The sequence below is a fragment of the Lolium rigidum genome, chromosome 6 (assembly GCF_022539505.1).
Source record: "Lolium rigidum isolate FL_2022 chromosome 6, APGP_CSIRO_Lrig_0.1, whole genome shotgun sequence".
In the NCBI taxonomy this organism is placed as follows: Eukaryota; Viridiplantae; Streptophyta; class Magnoliopsida; order Poales; family Poaceae; genus Lolium; species Lolium rigidum.
This window is the reverse complement of record NC_061513.1, coordinates 72,185,847-72,213,587: the sequence shown is the minus strand read 5'-3', so window position 1 is coordinate 72,213,587 and position 27,741 is coordinate 72,185,847. Positions and strand designations below refer to the sequence as shown.

The window sequence follows — 27,741 nt, the reverse complement described above, 5'->3', positions numbered from 1 at the left end:
TAAGTGATACCTAGTACCACGATATGGAGCAAGGAATTGTGGTGTATTCGCATAGCCAGCATCTACAAGATAAAATTTTCCAGGAGGAACTTCAAAACCATGGTTAAGTGCATCTTGTAGCACTCTTGCATCTGAAGCCGATCCCTCCCAACCAGCATGCACATGCACAAACTTCAGATCAAAATCACAGGCCACCATAACATTTTGAGAAATTGTTTGCTTCCTATTCCGGTATGGTTCTTGCTCATGAACTGGTACTTTCGGTGGAATGTGTGTGCCATCTATAGCTCCGATGCAATTCTGCATAAATACATGTACATGCATCATATAATATTCTCTCATTTTCTTGGAAATCATGTTATTTGAACTTGCTGGAACTAAAATGAGCATGGCCATGTATACATACCATGAAATAGGGGTAGAATTTCGGTTTGCTCAAGACAGGATGCGGATGTAGGGAAGGTGGTCGTATGTAGACATTTGAGAGCTTTGTAATTGCATCAAGTACTTGGCCAAAATAGAAACTTATTGTTTGTCCACTATGCTGAAACCAATCTGCCAAGGTATCGTTGGTTGCATTCTTAGCTAATGCATACAAAAATATAGCAACTTGCTCTTCTGCGAGACATCTCTTCCGTCAACTAGGCGGTCTCTTTCGCGCAATTTCTTAACCAAAGCTTGAAATATTTCAATCTCCATTCTGAAGTGCCTTTTGCATAGGTCCTCATGTCCATCTAAGATTTCGGTTAAACGACGTGCACCTGTAAGTACTCGAAGTGTGCATAGCTCTTCTTGATGGTTGTGGTGAGTTCATTGCTAAAGTAGGAAGAAAAAAAGCGCAAACTCATCCTCATTCTCTCGATCTACGACGGTAGCTTGGATCCATTGATGCTATGGCAAACAAGCCTATGAAAAAATTGTTGGTTATATTACAACATGATCGGATATGAAGTTGCAGCTTGAATGTATAACTAAACTGAAACTGAAGATGCGGACCTCACGGCCGGCCGGCCGGCTAGTAAACATTTACAGGAAAAGAACGAACCTCTGTTTGAAGAATTGATCTGTCAAGTAAGCGGAAAACTTCTGCTAGCACTGATGAGAACTTGGAAGCTCCAGCAAGTTTCTTATGTGTATGAAGAATAGAGATAGTGAAGAAGAACGTCGTTCTTACATATGTATATGTGCAGCCCAACGGCTAGTTTAGTAACGGATACTTGTTTGAATGCTCAAACCTTAAATAATAATATTTTAATGTCCCAAAGTTCCTATGCTTTTCCTATGCTCACATCAAACGCCCACCCTGTCTCAATTCCTATGGTTTTCATTCCTATAGGATTTCAATAGACATCCCATACCAATCCTTTATTTTTCCTATCCCTACAACTTTCCTACCCTATGAATCAAAGGGGCCCTAAATCATACTTGCAACAATCTGTAACGCAGTCATTTTCAGAAAACTTGAAACAAGAGCTCAAGACATGAACTGTAGCAGAAAACAATAACAATTAAAGATTTTGCAAGGATAAAGTACAACAAAAGTAGGAAATTATCAATGCAACTACCTGAAATAGTTTCTCAAGGTTAATACTCGGGTATTACTAGGTGTGTCACCGACATATGCATTAGTCTTGACCCTTTTTTCCAAACAAATAATTTATGAACACGTGCATATTCATTACTACTTTAGATGGCTAGTATAGTAATATCGAGCAGCCAAGATAAAGAAAAAAGTTATAAAAAACGATGGACATAAAAGTATATTGACTTGTGAAATAAAAGGTGTAAAAGTTTCACCCAAGATAAGCAAAATTAAGCGAATCCTTACCTTAAAATTGTTGACAAGAACAATCGATCAACTAGTAGTTGTACTCAAATATTATTCAATCTCAACAATGACAGCCTCAAACCTGGTATTCGGGCCTGAAATCACCTGAATGTCCAATACCTAGCCCAAAATACAAACATCAAACACAGCCGTGAGATGAGAAGTTACCCTCTCGAGCTACATTACCAACTCTTTTGCAGTACAATGCATCCTAGCCCCTTCTCTGCAATGGAATGGCAAATCTTGCTCATTCGTTTTAGCAGGAGGGAATTTTAGAGGCCGACGAACCTTCAAATTAGAATATTGCACCAAAACTGATTCTCTCTCTCTCCTCTCTCTCTCTCCCTCCCTCCCTCCCTCTCTCTCCCTCTCCCTCCCTCTCCCTCTCTCCCTCCCTCCCTCTCTCCCTCCCTCCCTCTCTCTCTCTCTCTCTCTCTCTCTCTCTCTCTCTCTCTCTCTCTCTCTCTCTCTCTCTCTCTCTCTCTCTCTCTCTCTCTCTCTCTCTCTCTCTCTCTCTCTCTCTCTCTCTCTCTCTCTCTCTCTCTCTCTCTCCCGACAAGTCCCCCATCATCCTTCCTGTTCGAGCCCCCTTGTCCCGAGCTCCCTGTGCTCGAGGGCCGACCTCCCTATCGTTGGCGACTGAAGTCAAACTCCTTGGATGCGACTTGCCAAGGTTACTGAGCTCAACGAGGACAACTTTGGAGGTGAAGAGGGGCATGGCCCAAGATGCGGAGAGGAGCTCGCGAAGGGCATTATTGGTAGGGTGCCCCACTGTGATGGGAGGATGCATCGAGGGCATGAAAGCATGTCGGCGGCTACGCGGGCGTGCAATTTGGGAGGGGTTGTGGACACGAGGATTTTTCTTTCGCACGATCTAAATTGTTGAGTTGCACAACAACAACATATTAGGTTGACGATAGCTGTTAGATTACGTTCACTGTTCACTGGGATGCTCGTACTTTCGTAATAAATCCATGTACGTTTTGTGGCATGCATTTAGAGAGAAAATGTTTACAAGTACTACTCCCTTCGTCCCATGAAAGTGTCTGAGATTTGTCAAAATTTAGATGTATCTAGACACTAAATAGCATGTACATACATAATTTTTTGACAAACCTCACACAACCATCATGGGACAAAGGGAGGATGATTGGGGGAAACAGATAAAAAAAACAAAACAAAAAAACAAAATGTAAGTATCTCACCTTATTTCGTGGGCGTCGCTGCTCTATCCAGGAGCTTCTGTAGGCCGCCCGCAACGACGCGTCGTCTGATGCGCGTTCTATGTGGGGTTCTATGTGGGGCGCCCGATTAGATGAGATTCCCCTTTTTAATTCTTTAAGTTTTTCTGCTTTTAGGTTGTTAAAAATCTGAAACATTTCTCAAAATCTGATTTTTTTAATCGAACTATTTTTAAAATTGATTTTTTTTAAATATGAACTCTTTTTTCAAAATGTGGACATCTTTTATATATGAACTTTCTAAAAATCTGCACATTTTTTAATATATTTTTTCGAAAAATTCTCAATTTTGCAATTTTGAATCTTTTAAAATATAGCCATGTTTTACAACCTGAACATTTAAAAAAACGGAGAAAAACTGGAAGAAAAACCACAAAAGAAAATGTCTTACAGGCAAAAAAAACAGAAACTGGGACTGACAAATAAAACCGGCTTCAAAACTGGCCTGGCCCAAGAGCTCGGGGGTGCGCACCACGGTGTTTGCCCCGCGGTATCCGGTATATAAGATTTCGCGCTCTGCCCAGCCACGCAATCGCGCAGTCCACTTCCACACGTCCCAGTCCGAGGCCCACCACGATCATCTTTCTTGCTTCCCAAGACGAAGACCCAAACCCAATACGCAAAGCCGGAAAAGCCCTTTCTGGCTTCCTCTTCCTCCTCTCACAACTCGCCAGAGCCAAACCCGATTCCACCACCAGAGATTCGCCGCCGCCGCCGTCGCCCCCGGTTCCGCCGGCGTCAAGTTTCGAGGGAGGGCGTCCCTCTTGCGGCCACCATCCAGCGGTGCCCGTCCCGCCCGCAGTGGCCCCACGCCTGCCTCGAGACCGACCACCCGCCCGCGCCAGCCTAGGGTTTCCGCCGTCGCCGCGACCGCCGCCGGAGACAGAATCAGGGCGAGATGGTACGTGCGCTGTTTTTTCGATCTGTTTATCGATTTGATCCGTAACCGAGCTGAATTAACCGCTGGTTCGGCAGGCCGGAAGGCTCCTTGCGAACCTCCTCGTCATGGGCGGCACCGTCCTGGGCAGAGCGGTGGTGCAGGCCTATCGCCAAGCCATCGTCAGTGAGTGCTCTCTCCCCCTCCTCCGCTGTTGCTTTCTGTTAAGGTTGCCCCTGACAATGTGAATCCATGGCCGTATTTGGTTGCTCCTTATTGGTGGGGATGATAATAACTAGAGGACTTTGCACCGCTTTCTAGATGACTAGATATCTAGGTTGAACATGTAGTGCCCCTGGCCGTCCAAAGTTGAGTGCTGGTTTAATGACGGCAATAGGCATTGTATTGCTTTACTGTAAGCTTAATTGGCATATATTCTGGAATTCTGTGCTATTGAAATGTAAATAAACGATGCTAAGAAGTTTGTTATTTGATAATCATGTGTTGCTATCCATCATATATTTGTTTCTGTCAACTATGGTATGTAGCACTTGGTATCATCCGATGCACATAGAGGTAGTGTTAATGATCATTTGATTAATTTTTTTATTAATCAACACTTGATTCGGCCTAGGTTCATTTGACCCTTTTTGGGACTGTTTCTTGTGAAATTGCATTCCATACCAGACAAAGCTTAATCATTTAGATAAAGGCCCTTGTTTGCCTACATTTTTCATTCAGTAGTTTAGGATCTCCTTGGTAATGTTTGGTGATCACTGGTGTGTACTGAATCGGCCATATCCTAACATAACACAGTTCTGACAAAATTGTAAACACTAGCTTGGATATTGGTTCTTCTTTTGGTTGCTTAGATGCAGGGAAACATCTGGCTGCCCAGTTGCCCATGCATCATGCACTTTCTCAATGTGTGACTAATCGGTACTGATTTTTTTCTTATAGATGCAAATAGTTCTGGAGCTGCCCAGGAGGTTGTGAATGGTATTCGAAAGGCTAGCAAGGCCATCACTGAGCAAGAAGCCCGGCAAATATTAGGTGTCAGTGAAAAGACGAGTTGGGAGGAGATCCTGAAGGTGTGTGCGTGTGTGACAATAGAATCTGATTTTTTTATCTTCTATCAACTGTTATTCATTCTTTGTGATATTTACATGAATTAAGGCTTTCTCCATGGGCTTGAAGAAATTAAGATTGTTACTATACAGCAATCTCTTCATCTTAAAACTGATGTTAAATACTGTAGCATAAGTGTTAAACAATGTTAACCTCTTATGGGTTGCCTTTTAATTTGCTCTGTATCAACATCGCAGTTAAGATTGTTAGAACCACATGTATAACCATTTGGTTCACACACAAACTGATGCTAGTGCATGCACATGCTTCAACTTAAAATTGATGTTAAATCACAGACGTATTAAATAATCCCAGCATCATGTAGGCTCATTTTATTTGCTCTGTATGAACATTGCATAGTTAAGATTGACTACAGGTATATTGGTATAGTCATTTTCTATACACACAGACTGATGCTCGATTTCTCCCTATTGAATATTCTGCAGAAGTACGATACAATGTTCGAGAAGAACGCCAAGAGCGGAAGCTTTTATCTCCAGTCGAAGGTTCACCGAGCGAAAGAATGTCTGGAATCCATTTATCATGAAAAGCCTGACATCACAAACTGAGACATGGCCTAGGTTCCACTTGATCTAATCGACCGATTTGTGGGTGTGGCCAGAGATGGCCGTTCTATCTCAGTTTTGTTGGGTGCATCAGGTTAAATGGCTGTAACAGGAAGCTGTTCTCTTTGACTTGAATAATATATTCAGAAAAAAGAAACACAATTTAATTCTATTTTTAGTTGCAGCGTCTTGTTTGCTTGCAAACTCAGATGTCAAATTCTTGGTATCATTGTGATCACTTGATTCTTGTACCAGCTTGTGTTTTGGATTTGATTTACCAGTTTGTTCATTCGCTCGTAATTCTGAATCAGGATTATGAGTTAGTAACTGTCCCCAAAACTACAACTTGCGCTGAATTGGGGGAAAATGTGCACATGAAGTTTGAGCTGTAACGGAGACAAAATAAGAAGATAGAAGCTCTGTTGTTAATATCATTCCAAAGATATGATCTGAAGAATTTGTACTTTTTTGCAATTGAATTTTTTCCTTATCAACACTATGCATTCTTCCCAGAAGACGAGTCGATCGATATACATGAAGTAACAGTAATCAGGAAGAAACAACTCTCTGCTGACTTGCAAGTGCAGAATGGGCATATTTCAGTTAGATATTGCTACTGCTCTGGCCTCTGCATGTTACTGTAACCACAATGGCATCAGTCCCCGCTTCACGGTTCAGGGTTCTGTCATCTTATTCTACGTAGTACATCACTTGTTTGTTCGCACTCCCAACTCTATAATCGGTGTTAAACATTACCATGGCCTTCAAAGCATAATAAGAAACACTAAAGGGAATATAAGTTGAAAAATGAAAGGCTTCAAAATTTTGGCGATTCCTTGACTGAGATGGACTAATCACAGCGGTATATCATGATTTTGCTGGCCAGATTCTTCTCTACATATGCCGCATAGCATTCTACCCAAGTGGTTGGTCTGTACAATATACGCATGGCTTGCTAAAATATTAGGGATTACTTCCTTCTGAGAAATCGATGTTGGAGCTCGAGAAATGCGAGAACCTGGACCCATTCATTTTGACATCTACCTACCAGAAACTCAATTCGGCTCCCGGGTGCGTATAATCCCTCTACCATAAAAACATATTTCCAAGTGTTAAAAAATTTTGACAAAAAAATTTACATGTACGTCTCCATAATATATGTGTATTCGTCAAGTTTCACGAAAAAATGATATTTTTTGTAGTCTAAACGAAAAAGAGAAAATTTATCTTGTGACAAGTCTTTGTTTCAGCACCGAATTTTTTTTTTTACACACGCCACATGACATGTCGATTTTTCATGAAACGACTTTGTGAGCGCGTAGAACATGAAGATGTACGTGCGAAATATTTGTTTCAATTTTTTTGACATTTTAAAATGTGTCTAACATGTATTTCAATATAAAGGGAGCATACGCTCCCATGTGCCAAAACATCACTCCCTCTACCTACAATTTATACAAGACAGTACAAACTATATGACCAATCTGGAATTATTTACACATGTGATGGGGGAATCACGGCAATCTCCCTTGCAACCTCCAACTTCCTCCTGGCGCGAGGAGTGTTGGCTTTCAAACCTGGGAAGATGAACCTATTTCACCTTAGCCATGTTCGAGAATAATGCCAATGTCGTACTTCTATACCTGGTTGTAGGTAGAAGGGCCAAAGAATGCCAATGTACGATGACGAGTGTGTTTTTTTTTTTTTTTTGCAGGTAGATGACAAGTGCTTCTAGCGATTACCACACCTTACCTAATTCTATGATGCTATTTCTAAAAATTCAAATTTACCAGTATCAAAAAAATCTAAAATAATTCACAAGCTATGCGTTTACAGAACCTAGAATTTTTTTTATTGAAACGGAGGCAAAAGCTTTGCCTCATCAATTAATTAAGAAGAAGGTGCTCAGTTTTTATGAGAAAACCGAGCGAAAACCTACAAGAAAAGGGCCAAGCCCACACCAAGAGTACACCCACGAGAGAACACCAAAAGAAAGCAACCTCTAAACCAACTAGAACCGACAACCCAAGAGCATAACATCGCAAAAAAGACCCACTAAAAGGACATGATAACCCACAAAGAGACCATCACTTAAACGGCTTCTCAAACTTCTCAAACCTAGAATTTACAGAACTAAATTCTGAATACACGCGGACCAAAAGGGATGTGAAGGTTCTGGGCACTCGGAGCCAGATTTGCTAGTTGATCTAAATTACAAGCACTTCCTCGGCGCAGGGAAATGTGCCAAAGGTGCCATCGACTCTGCAAATCCCCCCTCCATGTGGTCTTGGTGAGGGCCAGTGTTTTGTCATTTAAGCAGTTGAATTATTATATGTTTTGATATATATATTTACTATCATCGTTGCCATACTTTGTCTAGACAAATAACATTACTGTTTTGAGATCGATACCACAAATTACTAATGTGTCCGAGTGTCCAGGTTACTAATATATGGCCTACTATTTCGCTGGCCTGCCACGCCAAGCTAGTTAACGGCGGTACGTGGGCCTCAATAAAGCCTCGATTCCTCCATGACCTTGCATAAAATGCATGCCAAAGAAATTAACCTGGCACATTTTTCTTAATTAATGATAACACAAATTTGTTTACCTTTGTTTAAAAAATACATGTCAAGTTAGCCCTCCTCCACAGAAATATGGGCTGCCAGTCATGCACAATAAAGAGTGTCCGGCATGGTTTAAGCCCATTAGTACATTTTGCCTTTTTAAATCTAACAAAAACATAAGTTGTAGTTTTTACTTGTTCCACTATATATGTAGTATGTAGTTTGCTATGATGATTACAAAATAACACAAGGGAGTTTATTATGAAGCATTTTTTTTTACCAAGTTACACTAATGTTAGTAGATACAAATTAAATAATTATGTTTGAAATGTAAATTTGTGTATTTTTAGAACTAAATTTTGAAAGTTGTGTGGACATTTTGCTTGACATAAGTAAAATTTGTATTTTATAGACAACAATGTTTATTCCGTGCTTAATTCAGCAACAAAAAATCGTTGGAAGTGAAACATACAAAATAAATGTATGAAACTTGTTAAACCATTTGTCGTAGATAGTCGATGGGCATTATGCATTATATAGCGGACATGACGTTTTGCTCCCGGTGCATTTTCTCCCATTTTTTAAAATTCAATTAAAACATATTAGTAATGTTAAAGAATTTAAAAATAGTTATGCGTACATCTCCACATCCTATGTGATCAGGAAGTTGTTTCAAGAGAAAAGAATTTTTTAGTGAGCAATACAATAAAGGGAAAAAAATATGGTGTTAAAGTAAGTATTTTTGCGAGGCATTTTCTTTTTGTCTTTTTGCTGAAGTCACGGTAAATGTTAGCTTTTACGAAACTTAAAGCAAGCAGGCAGAATATGGGCCAAACTTATTTTCTGATTCTTTTAACATTTTGTAATTTGTTTTTTGGGTAAAGCAATCATATGCTATTGGGACCAAAGCAGTATTTCTGTTTTATAGGCAGAATCATGTAAAACTGGTTATCCCAACCGTTTTCCGACAGTTTGTCGTTTTGCAATTTTTACTCAGAGACTAATTTAGTGTTATTTGTTACTAGTCTTACTTGTTATACTGGAAATGGAGATTGCTCACCTTGTTGGTAGAGTAGATCTCAACTTCATCACTGACTTCGCTTCCCCACAATTCCACAAACACAACTGGGTTACTATCATTTCATATACTCCGTAGTATTTTTTTATGTTTTGGAGAAGTTACTAGTCATTTTCGTACCGAGATTTATATGCATTTGAGAGGCCGTAAATTGGCACTAGAGGTGCCTTTAGAAATTTTAAATGGTTTAAATTCACCATAATTTAGCCTATTTAGAACATACGATGAGTGAAATGTTTTGGGGAATCCATTTCTACGCTTTTTGTTTCATAGATAATCTCTAGACTCTTCGCACAGTCAAATGCCATCTCATATACACACACTCTCTCCCTACGAGTCTCTACTCACCGATGTAGGTCATGCGATGAGTATGTTTATTCAGTGTGCATCATCTGAAAACGCTTGTTGCAGATTGAAATCATGGTGTACCGCAGTTTGTTCAGACGTTGGATCAGCTGAAAAAAAACGGTTGTCACTCACCGGTCACTTCATTGCCCTCGTTGTGGTACAGACTCGACAAGTGCCACTCAAGTGCTCGCCACGTAGCGATTGCATGCACTGTTCACCTGCGTCCTGCGACCGTCAGTCGCACAGATATGCGTGCCAGAGGTTTCCCACGCCGAGCGACGTCGACGAGATCGGTGGTCACGCAGCGGCAGGCGGCGGATCTCGGCGCGCGCGGGCGGGCACGCTTTTCTTTTCCCAGGTTCACCTCCCCTCCCGCCCCCACCAACGTGGCCACGCCAGCACCCAACCACCGGCCGCCTTCCTCCACGCAAAAGGAGCCTCTCGCTGCTCCACACTCCACGCGTCCCCTCCTCCCACGACCGACCAACCTCCCACTGATTGCGACCGCCCCGCACCACGTGTCCCTCCCCCTCCACTCCCCACCTCCACGCCTCCTACCCCAACCCACTGCCATGCGGGCCACGGCGCACCCCGGTCCCCACCATCCATAGACACGTCGCCGCACCAGACGTCCAGCACTTATTACCCGGAGTAATTTAATGGCGTGATATTTCCTTCCTTCCGGGCGGCCCAGGAGACAGCGGCCATGTGGTGCGGGGCATCAATAAATAAGCTGTCGACGCGGACAGGCCCGCGCCGTGCCGCCACGTGTGCGCCGGCCGTCCTCGCCGTTAACGTCAACCGCCTGCCGGGCCCCGCCACCAGAGACGCGTGTCGAGATCTCCTCGCCGGCCGCAGCCCACGCGTCCTCATCTGCCCGACGCGGACGGTGGGCAACGTCTCGTAGTAGCTATCGCGCCGCGCGCTGGCTGGCCGCCATGACGGCGACGGGCACTCGCCTCCTCCCTCTCCTCTTCTTCTACCTCCTCTCCCTTCGTTTCCGGGGTTCGTTTCGGCCCCGCGCTTCTCCAGCTCCTGCTGCAGCCTAGCTTCCGTTGCCTAGCTCTTCGAATGCGTTGCTGTGCTCGCGTGTGAATCGTGCTTCGTCTAGGGTAGGCCGGGCCGAGCTCGCGAATTCCGTGGCTGCTGCTTGAGCTGTAAGCTTCCCATGGCCGAGATCTGCTGCCAGGAAGCCAAGTCCCCGCCGGCCACCGTGGCCGCGGTCTCAGCCTCGGCCGCCGCGGCCGCCGTCGCGTCCTCCGTGATGGACAGGCGCCGACGCAGGCTGGAGATGAAGCGCTTCCGCCTCGCCACCGACCTCGAGGAGTCAGCCGCGGAGTACGCGCGCGCGGGCAAGCGCCAGCGGCTCGCGCGCACGGCGTCCGGGTCGCCGCCCTGTCCCGGCGCCCCCGCCGCCGCGGCGGCCGAGGCCGAGACCGTGGACCCCGACCGCTGCCCCAGGTACGGGGTCTCCTCCGTCTGCGGCCGCCGCCGCGAGATGGAGGACGCCGTCTCCGTCAGGCCGGACTTCCTGTCCGCCGCCTCCTCTGGCAGGTCCCACTTCTTCGGCGTCTTCGACGGCCACGGCTGCTCACACGTACGTTGGTCTTCAAACTGAGCCTCACCGATTTCCAATTCAGCTTGTACGTGTGCGTGTGCTGATTCCGGAGCTTCGTTCTGCTGCTACCTCAGGTGGCCACGACGTGCCAGGACCTGATGCACGAGGCGGTGGCGGAGGAGCACGAGAAGGCGGCGGCGGCGGGGTCCAGCGAGGAGGAGGTCCCGTGGAAAGAGGTGATGGAGAGGAGCTTCGCGCGGCTGGACGAGCGCGCCGCGAGCTGGGCCACCAGCCGCAGCAGCGAGGAGCCCGCCTGCCGCTGCGAGCAGAAGATGCCCTCGCGGTGCGACCACGTGGGGTCCACCGCTGTCGTCGCCGTCGTCAGCCCCACCCACCTCGTCGTGGGCAACGCAGGCGACTCCCGCGCCGTGCTCTCCCGGGCCGGCGCCCCCGTCGCGCTCTCCGTCGACCACAAGGTACGCTTCAATCACGGCGTCCTCTCTGTTTCGACTTGAGTTATTGTCCGTGGGCTTACCGTTGTTGCCTGGTTGTGGATCTTGTCAGCCTGACCGGCCGGACGAGCTGGAGCGCATCCAGGCGGCGGGCGGCCGCGTGATCTACTGGGACGGCGCGCGGGTGCTCGGCGTCCTCGCCATGTCTCGCGCCATAGGTGAGCTACAATTCGGTTTCGTCCGGAAAAACTTGTCTCGTCGCTTGGATCCCGATCTAACTGAACGACCTCCACGCGCGCAGGCGACGGTTACCTAAAGCCGTTCGTGACGGCGGAGCCGGAGGTGACGGTGACGGAGCGCAGCGACGCCGACGAGTGCCTGATCCTGGCCAGCGACGGGCTGTGGGACGTGGTGACGAACGAGATGGCGTGCGACGTCGTCCGGGCGTGCTTCCGGAGCAACGGCCCGCCGGAACCCGCGAGCGGCGAGGGAACCTCGTCGTCGGGGAAGGGGGTAATAAGCAGGGCGGAGTCCGACAAGGCGTGCTCCGACGCGGCCATGCTGCTGGCGAAGCTGGCGCTGGCGCGGCGGAGCGCCGACAACGTGAGCGTGGTCGTGGTGGATCTGCGCCGGGGCCTGTGATGATTCATTCCTGGAGCGAACGAAATTCGCGCTCCATGATTGCTTTTCCTTGTCCTTTTTTAAAATTGATCCATGCTAATTTCCTTCTTCATTTTTGAATTTGCTCCGTCATCTTGATCTAGTAGTATTAATTTGTAGTTCTGCTAAGTTCATTATGGTATAGCCTCCGTTGTCATTCAAATACAAATACAGTATAGAAGAAAACCCCAGCTGGTCAGCTACGATCTTGTGATCGTACTCCGAAGATAGAGAATACGATACGCAGATCTGTAGGCTTCGTTTTATAATTGATCTTATTAGCTGACTACAACCATCAGACTAAATTAACACGATAAGTTGGAATTTCGTCCATCGTCAACGATGGAATCACCTATAGCTGGCCACTCATGTCTACTACTGCTCCAGACGACGCGCTTATCGGGAAGTTATTCGGTTACCATCGATCGTGCTATGATCAAAACAGAAAGGATCCGCGGAAAGAGAAGGGGAGTAGAGAGATGCTGATCGTTGGTTCTGCACTGGACACGAACGAAACGTACCCGCTCACCACCGCAGGCATTTTTTCAGTGGAACTCTACAACAAAAGCGTAACGATAAGAGCATCTCCAACAGGCGCGCTATATAGGCCGCGCGGCATAAAAACGTCCGATATAGCGCGCGCGGGACAGAATCAGGCGCTCCAGCAGGCGCGGTAAACGGCGCGGTGCTGTAAAATTTTTAGGGCGCGCGGCGTTTTGCACAATCCGGAGCGGCATATCCGGCGCGTCGGCTACAGCGCGCGGCATCGCTCGTCCAACCGCGAAAAATCCCCCGCGCCGAAACTTCCTCCCCGCGTCGTCGCACCGAGCCCAATCCGTCGTCTCCGCGCGCCGCCGGCGATCCCGACGATGGACGACCCCTCCGGCAACCCGCCGACCCCTCCCTACTCGTCACACCCTCCGCCGCCGCCGCCACTTCCGCCGCGCCGGCCGCCAAACCCTAGCGGCGGCGCCGACGCCGGAACCCAACGGCCGCTGCGCGGGCGCTCGCTCGTCCCGCCGCGCGGGCACTACACGCAGCGCTGCCGCGGCGCGGATGGCCGCGCAGGGCACCGGCAACGCGCGGCCCGCGCCGAGGAGGGGAAGGCGCCGTCAACGAAACGGCCTCACGTCGGCCCCGCCGCCGTCGCGCCACCGAAGAAAGCGAAGGCGCCCGTCCCCCGCCGACAGCCTCCTCCTCCGGCGCCGAACCCGGCGCCTTCTCCTCCTCCTCCTCCGCCGACCCAGCCGACGCCTCCGTCCGGCAACCGCGCGGGCGCACATATGGTGGATGGTGAAATGCCCGAGAGGTAAAAAACACTTCTTTTTGTCGAATTGTGGTTTAGATGCATACCTAGCCGATGGTAATGAATTTCATTGCAATGTAGAGTGGATGATGCGGCATTCATGGAGACAATGAATGTTGGATCCTCGTTCTTGCATGACGATGAAGCCGCCTATGGGGAGGAGGAATATGAGGATGTAGATGAGGAAGGAGAAGGGTTGATTGAACCTCGCCCTCCCGGCCGGGCCGCCAACTACACCATAGCGGAGGACAAGTTGCTTTGCAAGACGTGGTTGACAATTGGAATGGATCCAACAACCGGTACCGATCAAACAAGAGAAACATATTGGATGAGGATGACGGAGTACTTCAATACAAACACAAGTGGGATCGAGCGAACCATGCGCTCACTTCGGTCCCGTTGGTCCGGTATCAACACCGATTGCCAAAAATGGGCGGGCGTGCAAGCCAACATCGATGTTCTCAATCCGAGTGGCACTAATGAGAATGATAGGGTAAGTGACTCTACTATGTTCACCATATGGCTCATATGAGAAGAATACGGTTGTACTTCATATGGCTCATCTATTTTCTTTTGCGCATATGTGTAGAACTCCATGGCTCAAGGATTGTTTAGGGATGTGGGAAAGAAGAACAAGAAAGGCAACAAGATTCTTGGCAAGCCATTCACCTTGCATCATTGCTATGAAGTGCTAGGGAATGAAGAGAAGTGGAAGACGCGCGGCAAGTTGGATGCGGCAACTATGGCGGCCAATGCTACCGGTGATGCAACAATCATCGATGATGATTCAAGTGATGAAGGGAAGAAGAGAAGCTCCACTCCTCACTCCATCAACAATGGGCGGAGGAATGTGCCCGGTAGGAAGACCGGCAAGGAAATGAAGGGAAGGAAGGCCGGAGATGATGACATTGCCATGGCTATGGAGAGGATTGCAAATGCAAGGTTGCAAGCAAATGAAGATAGAAAGATGCAACGAAACTTGGAGAAAGAGGCTATGGATGCTATTGAAGCTAGGAGAGCCGCTTTGGAGGAGAGGATTGCCGCCAACGAGGAGAGGAAGTTGGCTTTGGAGGAGAAGAGGCAAGCCACCGAGGAGCATGCACGCCTAGCGGAGGAGGAGAGGAAGCTTTTCTTGATGGATACTTCCCATATGGATGAGAGGCAAAGGAGTACGTCAACCTTCTTCGCGATGAAGTGTTGGCCAAAAAGAGATTGTTGCTAGCCAACATGAACACTTCCACCACCGGCATGTTTGGAGGAGGCATGTTTGGAGGAGGCATGGGAGGCATGGGCGGCATGGGAAGCATGCCCATGCCCACCATGGGAGGCATGGGCGGCATGGGAAGCATGCCCATGCCCTCCATGGGAGGCATGGCCGGCATGGGAAGCATGCCCATGCCCTCCATGGGAGGTATGGCCGGCATGGGAGGCTATGGAGGCATGGCCGGCATGGGAGGATCAAGCTATGGAGGAGTGTTTGGAGGGACCATGGGAGGCTCCGTGAGTGGTGTGTACGGGAGTATGGGAGCACCACCGGGAGGCTTCGTGTCTTCCATGAATGCTACTATTCCTCCTTCAACCCAAGATGACGAGGACGAAGAAGAAGGTGTTGACTTGGAAAATGCGGAAGTGTGATATGCATTTGTGATATGCATTGTTTCACTTTGTCCATTTGAACCATATGTCGTGTGTCATTGTTGAACTACGTCATTTTGTGTGTCCTTGTTGAACTATGTGATGTTGTTGCACTTTGTGTCATTTATTTCATGAATTGTGTCATTTCTTTCATGAATTGTGAATGCAAAATAGACTAGAAATCTGTTTTCCGCGCCGCGCGCGCTGTATTTTGCAGCGCCCGGCGGAGGACCATTTTTCCTGCGCGCGCACGCGCTGTATTTTGCCGCGCCCGGCGGAGGAAAAAACGGCACAGCGCGCCATATCTGTTTACCGCGCGCGGATTCTTGGTTTTAGCGCGCCGCGATATAGCGCGCCTGTTGGAGATGCTCTAAAGCCGCCGATGGAATGATCGATGCCGGGCGCTCTACGTGTCGAAAGCGAGCTCTCCCTTTCGTCCTCCCTATGCGTTTCTGTTGGGGGAAGCCAGGTGGACGGAGGAGAGGAGCGTGGCGAGAAAAGCGGAAAAGTCTCCACCGAGCCCACGTACAGTACGTCGGAGCAGCTGAATTATTGGGCTGAGCCCGCCGGTGCGGCGCGCCTATGGCTGCGCTGCACGCGTCGACGCGTAACGTGGCGTGGATGACTGTTTGCTGACTCGATACGCGCTAGTTTATTGTTCAGATTCCTCCTCGCATGCCTACCGGTCGATGATCCTCGTTGCCCGCCTGCCCGCCCATGCGCGCGAAGGGCGGGCTACACAAATATCGGGGTTGGCGTGATGGCACGGCGCACGGCGGGAGCGTGAATGAGTGCTGGGGACGCAAGCAAGAAGGTTCCGAGGAAGTGGCGGGTACGATACCTCGGCCTCGGCGTGGTGGAGTCGACACGAAAGGCCGCGCACCGCCGTCAGCCGTCAGCGGGATCTCGCAGTGGAACACATTCCCACGATGATCCATCAACAGTCAGGAGCCACGATGGATGGGACAGCACTATAGCAGGGCCGCGATCGCGATGCGACGCGACGGTAGGGGAGGAAATGGAGCTCGGATCGTGAGTGCAGTTTTCGGAGGCGGCAAGTGTTTGGAGCGCCTCAGTGGTGCATGGCTTTTGTTGCTTCAGATCATCTGAATCAGATGCCAAGTATTGAGATGGTGATGGTGGACTTGCAGGCCTACGCCTACACAACACAATAACTCGTTTTTGGGCGATTTGTGTTTTAATAGTAAGATCTGTTGATCCAGGCACCAGATCGTACCCTCTCTTTTGGGGTTGACTTCGACTTAGTTAACAATTTCCAGTCCGAAAGTCGGAGATTGTACTCGTCAACGTTAGAGGGAAGAAGCAACAGCGAAAAAACACATCGGATAATCTTTCTTGTGTGTCGCTCTGTCTTGGAAAGATAAGAGTTCACCTAGTCCACCATTTTAATTTGCTTCAACAAGAATCTTGCTGCTTTTGTGGGTGCTGCTCACTCTCTTTTCCTTTGCGCCGGTGGGCACTAGCTGGCAGCCCGGCGTCGGATGAAGCTGATGACATCGGGATCTCGTGACCATGGGAAAGATCTTCGACCCGACGTGCCAAGAAGACCCTGTTGTATTGCTTGCGACGGTCCGGCTCATTGGCTTGAAAAGCAACCTGGTATGCGAAGGTGCTCTCCTACATCTAGGTACGGCACATGTTACAGAGGGTGAGGGTGGACGACATTAGCCAGGCACAACTTTCTCCAACTGTGAAATTGTAATTTTTCTTCTTGCGGGTTCTTTGTGCAAAGTTGGTTGACACGAGTAATAGCGGAGCTTAGTTCAAACAAAACAAGATCAAGGCACAAGTTTTTTCCATGTTATATATGAATATATCAAGTTCAAGATTGTTGTCTGTTCTGTCCATGAACTGTGCCCAAGCTCCGCCGCTGAATGGGATGCATATGCTTCAAGTTGGCATCGTCAAAAAATAGGATCAACAATGGCATCGTGATTGTGACATAGTTTAATATGGTACATAAGTTCACTTTTAGCACAACTATTATGAAATGCTCCGTTTCGTAGTATATGAATCTTTAAAGTTTGTGTCGTGTGTTATTTGTTTCTAGAAACATCATCGAACTTTGGATTATATATGTTTTTCATAAACCATAATAATGTGGAATTTTATTCACCCATCCGCGCATGTCCTAAAACTCTACTTCTCAAGTCCCACTAAGCTATCCCGCTACTTAAACGTCATCTTACCTTATAAATTTCAAATTTCAGTTTTAACTAGATGTATATTTAGTTAATAATTCGTTAGGTTATTATCCGCGAATTTACCCTTTCGTTGATGCTAAGCCCGATGCATCAATACTTGGCATGCCAGCAACGTGGGAAACTTGCTCAAGTTTGATGGGCCACTAGTGCATGCATGATGGTACAATTTAGACTTCAAAGCACATACAATCTTGGATTTCTCACACTGAAAAAATGCTACTCCCTCCAATCCATAGTAAATGTCGTGATTTTTTTTAAATAACTGAAACCATGACACTTGTTATGAATCTCGGAGGGGGGGTATCTTACACCACCCTGTCTTCAAACCAGGTGAAGAAAAATGATTGTTGAAGAAGATTTAAAGCCCGCTGAAATCATGAGAAGAACTGGCCCAGGAGAATGGCCTATTTGTCGACTTTTGCGACTCCTACCAGAGCCTCACGCAACCCGACACGCTCATCGTCCGGATTTTTTTTTTGCAATATTTTTTGTTTCCTTTAACTTTCTCTATGTGGCTTTAGTTTTTTCTAGTTGTTTTTGTGTGGTTTCCAATGGTTTCCATGGTTTTTTTTTGCTTAGGTAGGCATTTTTTTTCTGAATTTTCTTTTGTAGGTTTTCTCTCTACCTTTTCTCTTTCGTGTTATTTTCCTAGTAGTTCTTTATGTGGTTTCCATGGTTTCTTTATTTTGGTAGGAATTTCATTATTTTTCTTCTAGTTTCATCTTCTGCAGGTTTTCTCTGTCTACTACCTTTTCTGTTTCATGGTTTCTCTTTCTCATTATACATATTTTTTAATTGAGGAGCCACAAATTCCAAATTCATTTATAGAAACAAAACCAATAACTAAGAATGAATATGCAATGCCACACAACCTCTACCAAAAAAAAACTAGCTAACACACACATCCAAGTTATTCTTATTACAAACTATCAACCTCAAGTTTTTCTCGAGCTTCACTTTCATTGCCTCACTTCACAACCTTTGCAAACTACTACTCCCTCCGTCCCAGTTCGCAAGGCAAAGTTTTCAAATATCTTGGCCCAAGGTGAATTCTCATTGGCTCTAAATTTTCACACACAACATGCAAAAACTGAAACCCTTTCACATGCATGGAGTACTAGTGCGCGGTGGTTTCACATGCATGAAGTACTAGTGCGTGGTGGGAGATGAAAAGAGAAGTGTTTGCATGCAAAAATGAATTAGTTTACTCCCACATTAAATGCAAAATGTGCCTAGGAGGTGAGAGATTTTGGGACAAATATTTTTTAGGAATTTGCCTTGCGAACTGGGACGGAGGGAGTACTATCCAACTTCAACACTCCTTCTCATTAATGTGCCTTGAAGATCTCAAACACCACCTTGGATATCAGTTGTGTTGCGGTAACTCGAGCGGTCGAGCCTGGCACACGTTTGTCCTTTGCAAGCAAGACCAATGAGCAATAACCTAGCACAAAATCTTACATGAAACACTGGAAGGATCATTTGGATACATCATAGGATAAAAAAGCCTGAATTATAGCCTTCCATATTTTCCAAACCAAGGCAGCCAGTCCTACAACTAGTAGGGAATTTTCAGATCCATCCTATTGTCCTGGAAATTTTCTAACAGAACTTGATAAAAAAACACATTTAACAATACCCCACAAGTATTTAACTAGAGTATATTGGAATAAAAGGTGATCCACCATCTCATCACAATCACCAGACATACATTTGGTCACCTAACCCTTTCGGGCTCTATGGATCAACACATACTTTGTCAAAATACTACTAATCACATGGAAACTTAGCTTTGTTGAAATCCTCACAAGCCATAATCTTCTGTGTTGCACTTGACTTGAAGGCCAAGTACATCGACTTAACAGGGAAACGCCAAACTTAGTTTAGTGTTTTTATCTAAGTCTATCCTCTAGTTTTGCCAGTCTAATACCAACACATAGAGCCTGCAATTTGGGAAAACCTATACACCGACCAGGTCGGTGGCTACCGGCCACCGCACACCCCTGGTCGGGTATATGGGCCAGGCCCAGTTCGCTGTCTCTTTTTCGGTTTTTTGTTTATTTTTTCGTTTTTTATTTTTTCCCTTTTTCTTTTCTGTTTTCTTTCTTATTTTGTTTTTCTTTCTTCTTTTTGTTCAAACTAAAAAAATTCAAATTTCAAAAATGTTCAAAGTAAAAAAGTGTGCAAATTCGAAAATGTTCAAATTCGAAATTTGTGCAAATTCGAAAATCGTTCGATTTTCAAAATTTCTTCAAATTCGAAAATCGTTCAATTTCAAAATTTGTTCAAATTCAAAAAATCGTTCAATTTTCGAAATTTGTTCAAATTCGAAAATCGTTCAATTTCAAAATTTGTTCAAATTCGAAAAATCATTCAATTTTCAAAATTTGTTCAAATTCAAAAATGGTTCAATTCCAAATTTGTTCAAATTCGAAAAATCGTTCAATTTTTGAAATTTATTCAAATTCGAAAATCATTCAATTTGAATTTTGTTCAAATTTGAAACTGTTCAGATATAAAACAGAGAAAAAATGAGAAAAGAAAAAAGAAAAACAAACTTGGGCCGGCCCGTCCGCACCGAATCCATAGCAAGCAGTCTCAGCAAATCGTGGGCCGGCCCAACAAAGATCTGGGGGTGGTCACCGACCAGGTCGGTGTAAAGCAGCTCCCCTGCAATTTCCCCATATATGAGCAATTTTATAACCTAGAAAACTTATTGTGGGCCTCATCGGACCGGCCCAGCTGTGCGTGCCTGTGCTGGGCCGGCCCGATGGGCAGCATTGAGAATTTAAGCTCACTCCAAAAACAAAAGTGGCCCTTTGCAGCGAAGACCCGGCGGGCAGTACTAGGAAAGTGGGGAGTACGTTTTTTCCAACTGGAAAGGACTCGCCAACGAGTCAGCAAGGCACTACCATAACTGCTGCAGGCCCACCACGATCCAACCATAGCTTCGTTTCTGGCTCTGTTGCCTCGGCTTCTCCGAAGCAGACCAGGACCAGGTCACCGCTCCCGTTCCAACTCGGCGCGGCCGCTTGCCAAATAGTCTCCTCCTCCTCCTCCACCCCGGCCCACGCCGACGACCTGCTCCCCTAGACTCCCCCCGACGACGCGAGTCCGGCGCACGCACAAGCCACCGCCGCCGACTTCGCCCTCCCGCGGAAACCCAGATCCGCCTGCTGTTTTCTCCAGGTAATTAGATTGAATCCCTCTCGCCGCTTCGCGTCGGCTAGCCCCCGTACGAACTCAGGCGTGGATTTTGGGATACTGCATGTGCTGAATGTTGGGTTTTCGTTGACCATGGCGAAAGAGCCCCGCGTATTTTCCGATTAAAAAGATGCATGATGCTCCAGGTTTGATACATTGAGGCATTGGGTACTTTACTTGCTGCTCTAAAGCTCATGCGCGGTAGGAGTAGCAATTGCGGCGAAATCGAGCTACTTGAACACTCCTCTGGAGTCTATTCCCACACATCTAAAATTGCGATGTGAGAGCTCCACAAACAGGCTGAGATAGCAGTCGCACATACTGAAAATCCCTGTTATGCTAAACTCTGTAGAGCTGCCATTGAATTTACCGTTTTCTCACTATGGAAATTCTATGTTTTTGTTTGCAATCTCCATAAAGTTTTGTGCTTTTAGGACAAGTAAAAATATGTTCAGTTCTCTCACAGCATGTAGGGTAGTCCACGAAAAAAACTGCTTATTATACTTCAAAGAAAACATGGTTCATACTTTCTCCTGAGAAATTTCGTACTAAAACCAAGGCAATCATTTTACGAGCATCTTTCACATAGAAACTTAGGATGCTCTCTGGTTACATTTGGTTTGATACGTTGGTACTTTGCTTGTTACTCTAATTCCCGCGGTAGGAGTAGCAAATCGATGCTGTTTGTGAATTGCCGAAGTGGTACTTGAGTTTCACCTTTCTGTTGGATGGTCATGGGCTCATGGCAGATGCATATGCCGCATCGTTGAGAAAATACGCCTCCTAGGTGGCAACCACTCGTGGCATGGGAAGAAGGCCTACTTTTTCTGTGGGTTACATTATGTCTTTCTTAACTCAGTTATGTTACTCTGTAGGGTTTTTTCAGAGTAGCACCCCGAGTTGAATTTGAGGGTATTTCACCCCACGTCTCACCTGCATCTGGATCCTAGACCCACATGTCAGTGGCATAGGTTCCCAATTCGACTGAGGAGAGTGTCAACCCCATTATGCTAAATTCTGTAGAGCTGCTGTTGAATTTACCGTTTTCTCACTATGGAAATTCCATGTTATTGTTTGTAGTCTCCGTAAAGTTTTCTACTTTTAGGACAGTAAAGATATGTTTGGTTCTCTCCGAGCATCTAGGGTAGCCTGCTCAGAAGCTGGTTATACTTCAAAGAAAACATAACATGGCTACTACATTCTATTCCAAGAATTTTTTACCAAAAGAAACTCTGTAGAGCTGCCATTGAATTTACCGTTTTCTCACGGTGGAAATTCTATGTTTTTGTTTGTAGCCTCCATAAAGTTTTGTACTTTTAGGACAGTAAAAATATGTGTTCAGTTCTCTCAGAGCATGTAGGGTAGTCCACGAAAAAAACTGCTTATTATACTTCAAAGAAAACATGGTTCATGCTTTCTCTTCCGAGAAATTCCGTACAGTACTAAAACCTGGGCAATCATTTTATGAGCATCTTTCACATAGAAACTTAGGATGCTTTGCTTGTTACTCTAATTCCCGCGGTAGGAGTAGCAAATTGAGCTACCCCAACGCTCGTGCTGTTTGTGAATTGCCAAAGTTGTACTTGAGTTTCACCTTTCCGTTGGATGGTCATGGGCTCATGGCAGATGCATATGCCGCATCGTTGAGAAAATACGCCTCCTAGGCAGCAACCACTCGTGGCATCGGAAGGAGGCCTACTTTTTCTGTGGGTTACATTATGTCATTCATTACTTAGTTATGTTACTCCGTATGGTTTTTTCAGAGTAGCACCCTGAGTTGAATTTGAGGGTATTTCACCCCACGTGTCTCACCTGCATCTGGATCCTAGACCCACATGTCAGTGGCATAGGTTCCCAAGTTGACTGAGGAGAGTGTCAACCCCATTATGCCGAATTCTGTAGAGCTGCTGTTGAATTTACCGTTTTCTCACTATGGGAATTCCATGTTATTGTTTCTAGCCTCCATAAAGTTTTGTACTTTTAGGACAGTAAAGATATGTTTGGTTCTGTCCGAGCATCTAGGGTAGCCCGCTCAAAAGCTGGTTATACTTCAAAGAAAGCATAACATGGCTACTACATTCTGTTCCAATATTTTTTTTTACCAAAGAAAACCTGGGAAATCGCTGTACTTGTATCTTTTAGATACAAATTTTGGATGCTCACTGGTTACGTTCAATTTCTAGTGTTTAGCAACGCTAGTCGATACCCATATGATATAACTTATTTTCTTTGTTCTAGCTTGATGACATATTTCTTCCTGGCATCAGTATTTCAGCATGATTGAACAAGCCCCTGACAACGATGTGCTGGAGAAGTGTACTAAAGACATTCTCTCTCTAATTAAACCAGAGGAGGATGATCGAAACAAACGGCAATCTGCAATTCAGGAGCTGGAAGTTTCCATCCAATCAGCTCCAGCGTTGAGTGGTAACGTTCTCCTCTAGCTATCATGGGAGCCTTTTCCATTGTTTGTAAAAAAAAATCTGATAATATTGACAGTGAAATTTGCATACATGATCTGCACTCTGCTAATTTGTGCATGCTGTAACATGGACTTTTGATATATAGATTTCTGAAAAACAGTGTAATGGACATTTCATATATAGATTTCTGAAACACAGAGTTTGTTATCCCATACAATATTTACGCAAGTTAAATATATCCCTAATAATTGGCCATAAAGTGTACTGTATTCATAAAGAGTCTCAGAGTAGTTTGTGTTTCAGAATTGCGAAGACTAAGAGAGAAGCTATGATCAAACTGCGAATGCACTTCATTTGGATAGTAGTTATATGAAAACATGAGTAAATAAGAAGTCATAAGAATTTGAAATTTTACTCACTGTATACCGTTTGGTCTTGTTGATGCTGCCACTGTTTAATTAGTGATCTATCTGTATTACAGTTTTTTTATCTCTTAATCACACTGCACAGCAGCTACCTAGCACTGGAAAAAATTGTGATGACAATATGTGATTTATCTTCCTAGAATATGAGTGATCTTTACTTCAGGAGAAATTTATGTCTTGTCTTCTATAATGACAACCGGAAGGCCAGTGAGTTTTTCATGGTGCAGTTTCAATGTAGCTTTACCTGCTTTTCTGAATTTCCTTAACAGGTGCTGCCGTCAAGCCTTTTGGATCATTTCTATCAAATCTATACTCAAAATCAGGAGATTTGGATTTATCAGTTCAGCTCATGAATGGCTCAAACCTTCCTAAAACCAAGAAACAGAAGCAAACTATCTTGAGACAACTAAGGAAAGCTTTGCAAAAAGGAGGTACCTTTTTTATCTGTTCCACAATTAGATGAGCATACGTCATTTGTCACCTGGTATTATATCCAGGAAATTGCATTAACCTGAAATGATTATAGTTTATAGCATCGATGTGCCATACTCATAGCTTTTGTAGTAAAATAGTCATGATATGTTTCTGTGCACCAAGGAATGCAATATCATGTGAGAGGGAGCATCATTGTAACTATATTTTGCTTGACTATTTAGTGCTATGCATGGTTCCTTGGTAACCTCTAGTTTGATCAGGGATTATTCAAGAATTTATTCTTGTCTCATAATTACTTAATCCACCGCAATACCTTTTGTCTTTTGTCCATATATAATCGTTTTAGCACTCTGTACCCATTAAATACGTCATAAATTTTATTGTGTTGCTTTTATTCTAATCAGATGTTGCTAGAACTATGGAATTCATTCCTCAGGCAAGAGTCCCAGTTCTTCAGTATGTGAGCAACCGCTTTGGTATTTCCTGCGACTTATCCGTTGATAACTACCCTGGTCGAATTAAATCCAGAATCTTCTACTGGGTCAGTACTTTAGATGAGCGCTTTGGTGATATGGTTTTATTGGTAAACCCTTAACTAAGTTATTATCTTTTTTGCTGCCATGTTTCTATGGTAAGCCCAAGGCTCATCTTCGTGTTTACTTGCAGATCAAGGAGTGGGCAAAAGCTCAAAACATCAATGATCCAAAATCTGGAACCCTGAACTCTTATTCGCTTTGCTTACTTGTTCTCTTCCATTTTCAGGTATTGCTTCTTACTTTGGAAGTTATCCCCTGCTATTTTCATCTATGGTTTCACTTTTATTAATCTTGTGCTTATCTCCCACGCGTGAATTCAAGACGTGTCAGCCGGCAATTCTACCACCTTTGAAGGACATTTACGAAGGAAATATCACAGAGGATTTTGCAGGTTTAGTTAACTTAGATTTTCTCTGATGGCTGTCTAGCGTATCAGTGCCTGGCAATTTATTCATTTCAGTCACACGTAGATATGACGCTTTACGACGAGGAGCATCTTGATGAGGTTTGTGCTGCAAATATAGCAAAATTTCATAGCCAGAATAAGGAACAAAGAAACGAAAGCTCTCTTTGCCATCTCCTTGCGACCTTTTTTAACAAGGTAACTGGGATTTTACCCCACTATCTTCACTAAGTGAACGTTCTCTCTTACAATCATTACTGTATATCATTGGTACTAGTTCACATCTTGGTAAAAACTTCTACTTTTTCCGTAGGAATTTTTCGCTTTACCTGCGTAGTGACAATTTGCTTTTCTGGTACTTTTAGGCCATGCTTCACCTTTCTTAAACTCTCAATCGCTATAAACTCAACATAGGGGGTGAACACCTTGTTTATGTTTGAGCTGGGCTCATGAGTTCAAGAATGAGAGACAGGCGAGAATATAAGCGATGAAGAAGGGTTGATGTGGCTCATGTTTTTCAAAATTTAACCAATCAAGTTTGGCACTGCACCTTTCATTTTGCTGTATTGAATACTGTGACTATCCTTTCGTTCCATAATATAAGATGTTATTATAACCAATAGAGGAGTATATTGGTTGTAATAAGATCTTATGTTATGGGACTGAGGGAGTAATTGATCGGATCTTTCAGCCCAATAATAACAGAAATATCTTACTAGAATTTGTTAAACTATATATAACTAGCTAGATTCCACGGGAGAGCATAATGCAACACAGCATAAGCCACGGGGAAAATGGTAATTATTTATTTCAATGGTGGTACTTTTCCAATAAAGCGAATTATTTTCTTTGCAGTTTGCCAGATATGCTCATTTCCCGGTCTCATAGATCAGTTCATGTTGCTATATTAAGTTTTTTCATTGAAAGTACGTTTAAATTCTATATCTGCAATTGACCATCTGTTGGACATGTATATGCACTAGAATTCGGCACTGAGGGAGTAATTGATCGGATCTTTCAGCCCAATAATAACAGAAATATCTTACTAGAATTTGTTAAACTATATATAACTAGCTAGATTCCACGGGAGAGCATAATGCAACACAGCATAAGCCACGGGGAAAATGGTAATTATTTATTTCAATGGTGGTACTTTTCCAATAAAGCGAATTATTTTCTTTGCAGTTTGCCAGATATGCTCATTTCCCGGTCTCATAGATCAGTTCATGTTGCTATATTAAGTTTTTTCATTGAAAGTACGTTTAAATTCTATATCTGCAATTGACCATCTGTTGGACATGTATATGCACTAGAATTCGGCATGGATGACCTGATACCATAAGGGCACGGCCAAAAAGGCATTTCAGCAATTCACCTCATTCTTAACTGAAGGAACAAGCTTAATTGGTGATCTTATGTTGTTTGCAGTTTTGTTTTATCGATGCCCTTTCAAGTGATGTGATATCTACTTACACGGGTAAGATTGAGAAAATCCAGGACAATCCAAATCGGCAGATGAAGAAATCTCACAGCTTGTTTGTAAGACCCATTTTCCGTGCATTTCGCGGTGATTGTGGCTGATATAATTGAAATTGTTAGCCTGCGTACTGACATACCATCTGCTTGTTATTCTTGTTTAGGTCGAAGATCCAGTTGAGAGGCCTGACAATGCCGCTAGAGCAGTTGGTATACAAGGCCTCCTCCTAATTGCTAGTGCCTTGAAGGAAGCTAATTTGAAGTTTGCTTCCCTCGAGCATTCTGACAGAGATGGCTTATTAGCAATGTTGTGCACACCTGCTGTTTGCTCAAAACTTGGGGGAACAGTCATAGCTAAGCCTCATACAAGCACCCCACGAAGGACTCCGGGACCTAAGAGGCAGGTGGGAGCGAAGATATCTGGTAAAAAAAATCACCAGGGAGCCAGAGGATTTACAGGAAGCGGACCAGTCCATAATCCTACTCAGGTGTCCACTGATACTACAGGGCGCCAAACGCCAGGACAGTACCGAAACCATGATCCTCCTCAAGTGAACACTGATAATACTGCAGGGCGCCAAATGCCAGGACAGTACCGAAACCATGACCCTCCTCAGTTTCGTACTAATACTGCAGGGCACTATCACCAGTCACCAAGACAGCCTGGGCAATACCAAAACCATTACCGCCCATCGGCCTATACTCCGGGGCACCAAACAAGAGGACTACACCAGAATCAGAGCTATCCACAGGCGCACAATGCATATGCCCATTCAGGGGTACCATACCAGAATCATAATAACTATCAACAGGGGTATACCCCAGGGCACCAAGCAGCAGGGTCATACTGGTATCAGAGTGGATCGCAGGCTCATACAAACAGGGCCCAAACACCAGGACAATACCAGTATTATCAACATCAGGGTTATATGAACGGGGCTCAAACACCGGGACCATACCCTAACGGATATCAGAGTCATCCGCTGGTTCATACACCAGAACCATACCAGAATGGATATCACAATCAGCCGATGTATACTGAAGGTACAGGAGTATACCAGAACCAGGGAACGAGACAATACACAGCTGACCGTCACACTAACAGGAACAATAGGAATGGTCTGACTACAAGTTCAAGGCACGAGCCTGTTGCTGGAGGGCTCCAAAAGGGACCGGCACGGGACTTGCGATCTCAAGCCTCCTCAAGCCGTACATAATGGCAAGGAAGCAGCCAGCATCATTCCTGACCGAAATTATTTGTCCCATGGCAGCAATTTGTTGTATCCATTGGCCTGACAAAGTGTATCGGTTTCAATTCACTTATGCATGTCATGCTATTTAAGATGGTTTTGCCGGCCAGCATTTCTTTC

At 45.1% G+C, this 27,741-nt stretch overlaps 3 protein-coding genes across 5 annotated transcripts; all 3 read left to right on the top strand.

Annotated features, from left to right (window-relative positions):
• Positions 1-3,913: 3,913 nt before the first annotated feature.
• LOC124663719 (mitochondrial import inner membrane translocase subunit PAM16 like 2-like) lies at positions 3,914-5,929 on the top strand. Of its 2 annotated transcripts, XR_006990417.1 has the most exons (5): positions 3,914-3,970; positions 4,045-4,132; positions 4,907-5,037; positions 5,521-5,716; positions 5,813-5,929. XR_006990417.1 is itself a non-coding variant. In XM_047201393.1 (4 exons), the coding sequence occupies exons 1-4, from the start codon at positions 3,968-3,970 to the stop codon at positions 5,641-5,643; spliced, it is 345 nt and encodes a 114-aa protein (XP_047057349.1). In that variant the 5' UTR covers positions 3,915-3,967; the 3' UTR covers positions 5,644-5,929. The 2 variants fall into 2 exon arrangements, 1 of the variants encoding a protein (XP_047057349.1); XM_047201393.1 differs by having other exon boundaries at positions 3,915-3,970; positions 5,521-5,929.
• Positions 5,930-10,801: 4,872 nt separating this feature from the next.
• LOC124660072 (probable protein phosphatase 2C 9) lies at positions 10,802-12,408 on the top strand. Its single transcript, XM_047197866.1, has 4 exons — positions 10,802-11,230; positions 11,326-11,667; positions 11,756-11,861; positions 11,945-12,408. Exons 1-4 carry the CDS (start codon positions 10,802-10,804, stop codon positions 12,283-12,285), a joined length of 1,218 nt encoding a protein of 405 aa, XP_047053822.1. The 3' UTR covers positions 12,286-12,408.
• An 8,050-nt stretch (positions 12,409-20,458) lies between these two features.
• LOC124660071 (protein HESO1-like) lies at positions 20,459-27,741 on the top strand. 2 transcript variants are annotated; one of them, XM_047197865.1, is made up of 9 exons: positions 20,459-20,658; positions 22,949-23,100; positions 23,791-23,952; positions 24,361-24,539; positions 24,623-24,718; positions 24,814-24,883; positions 24,963-25,093; positions 26,324-26,434; positions 26,536-27,741. In XM_047197865.1, exons 2-9 carry the CDS (start codon positions 22,950-22,952, stop codon positions 27,586-27,588), a joined length of 1,953 nt encoding a protein of 650 aa, XP_047053821.1. In that variant the 5' UTR covers positions 20,459-20,658; position 22,949; the 3' UTR covers positions 27,589-27,741. The 2 variants fall into 2 exon arrangements, with proteins under 2 accessions (XP_047053821.1, XP_047053820.1); XM_047197864.1 differs by having other exon boundaries at positions 22,941-23,100.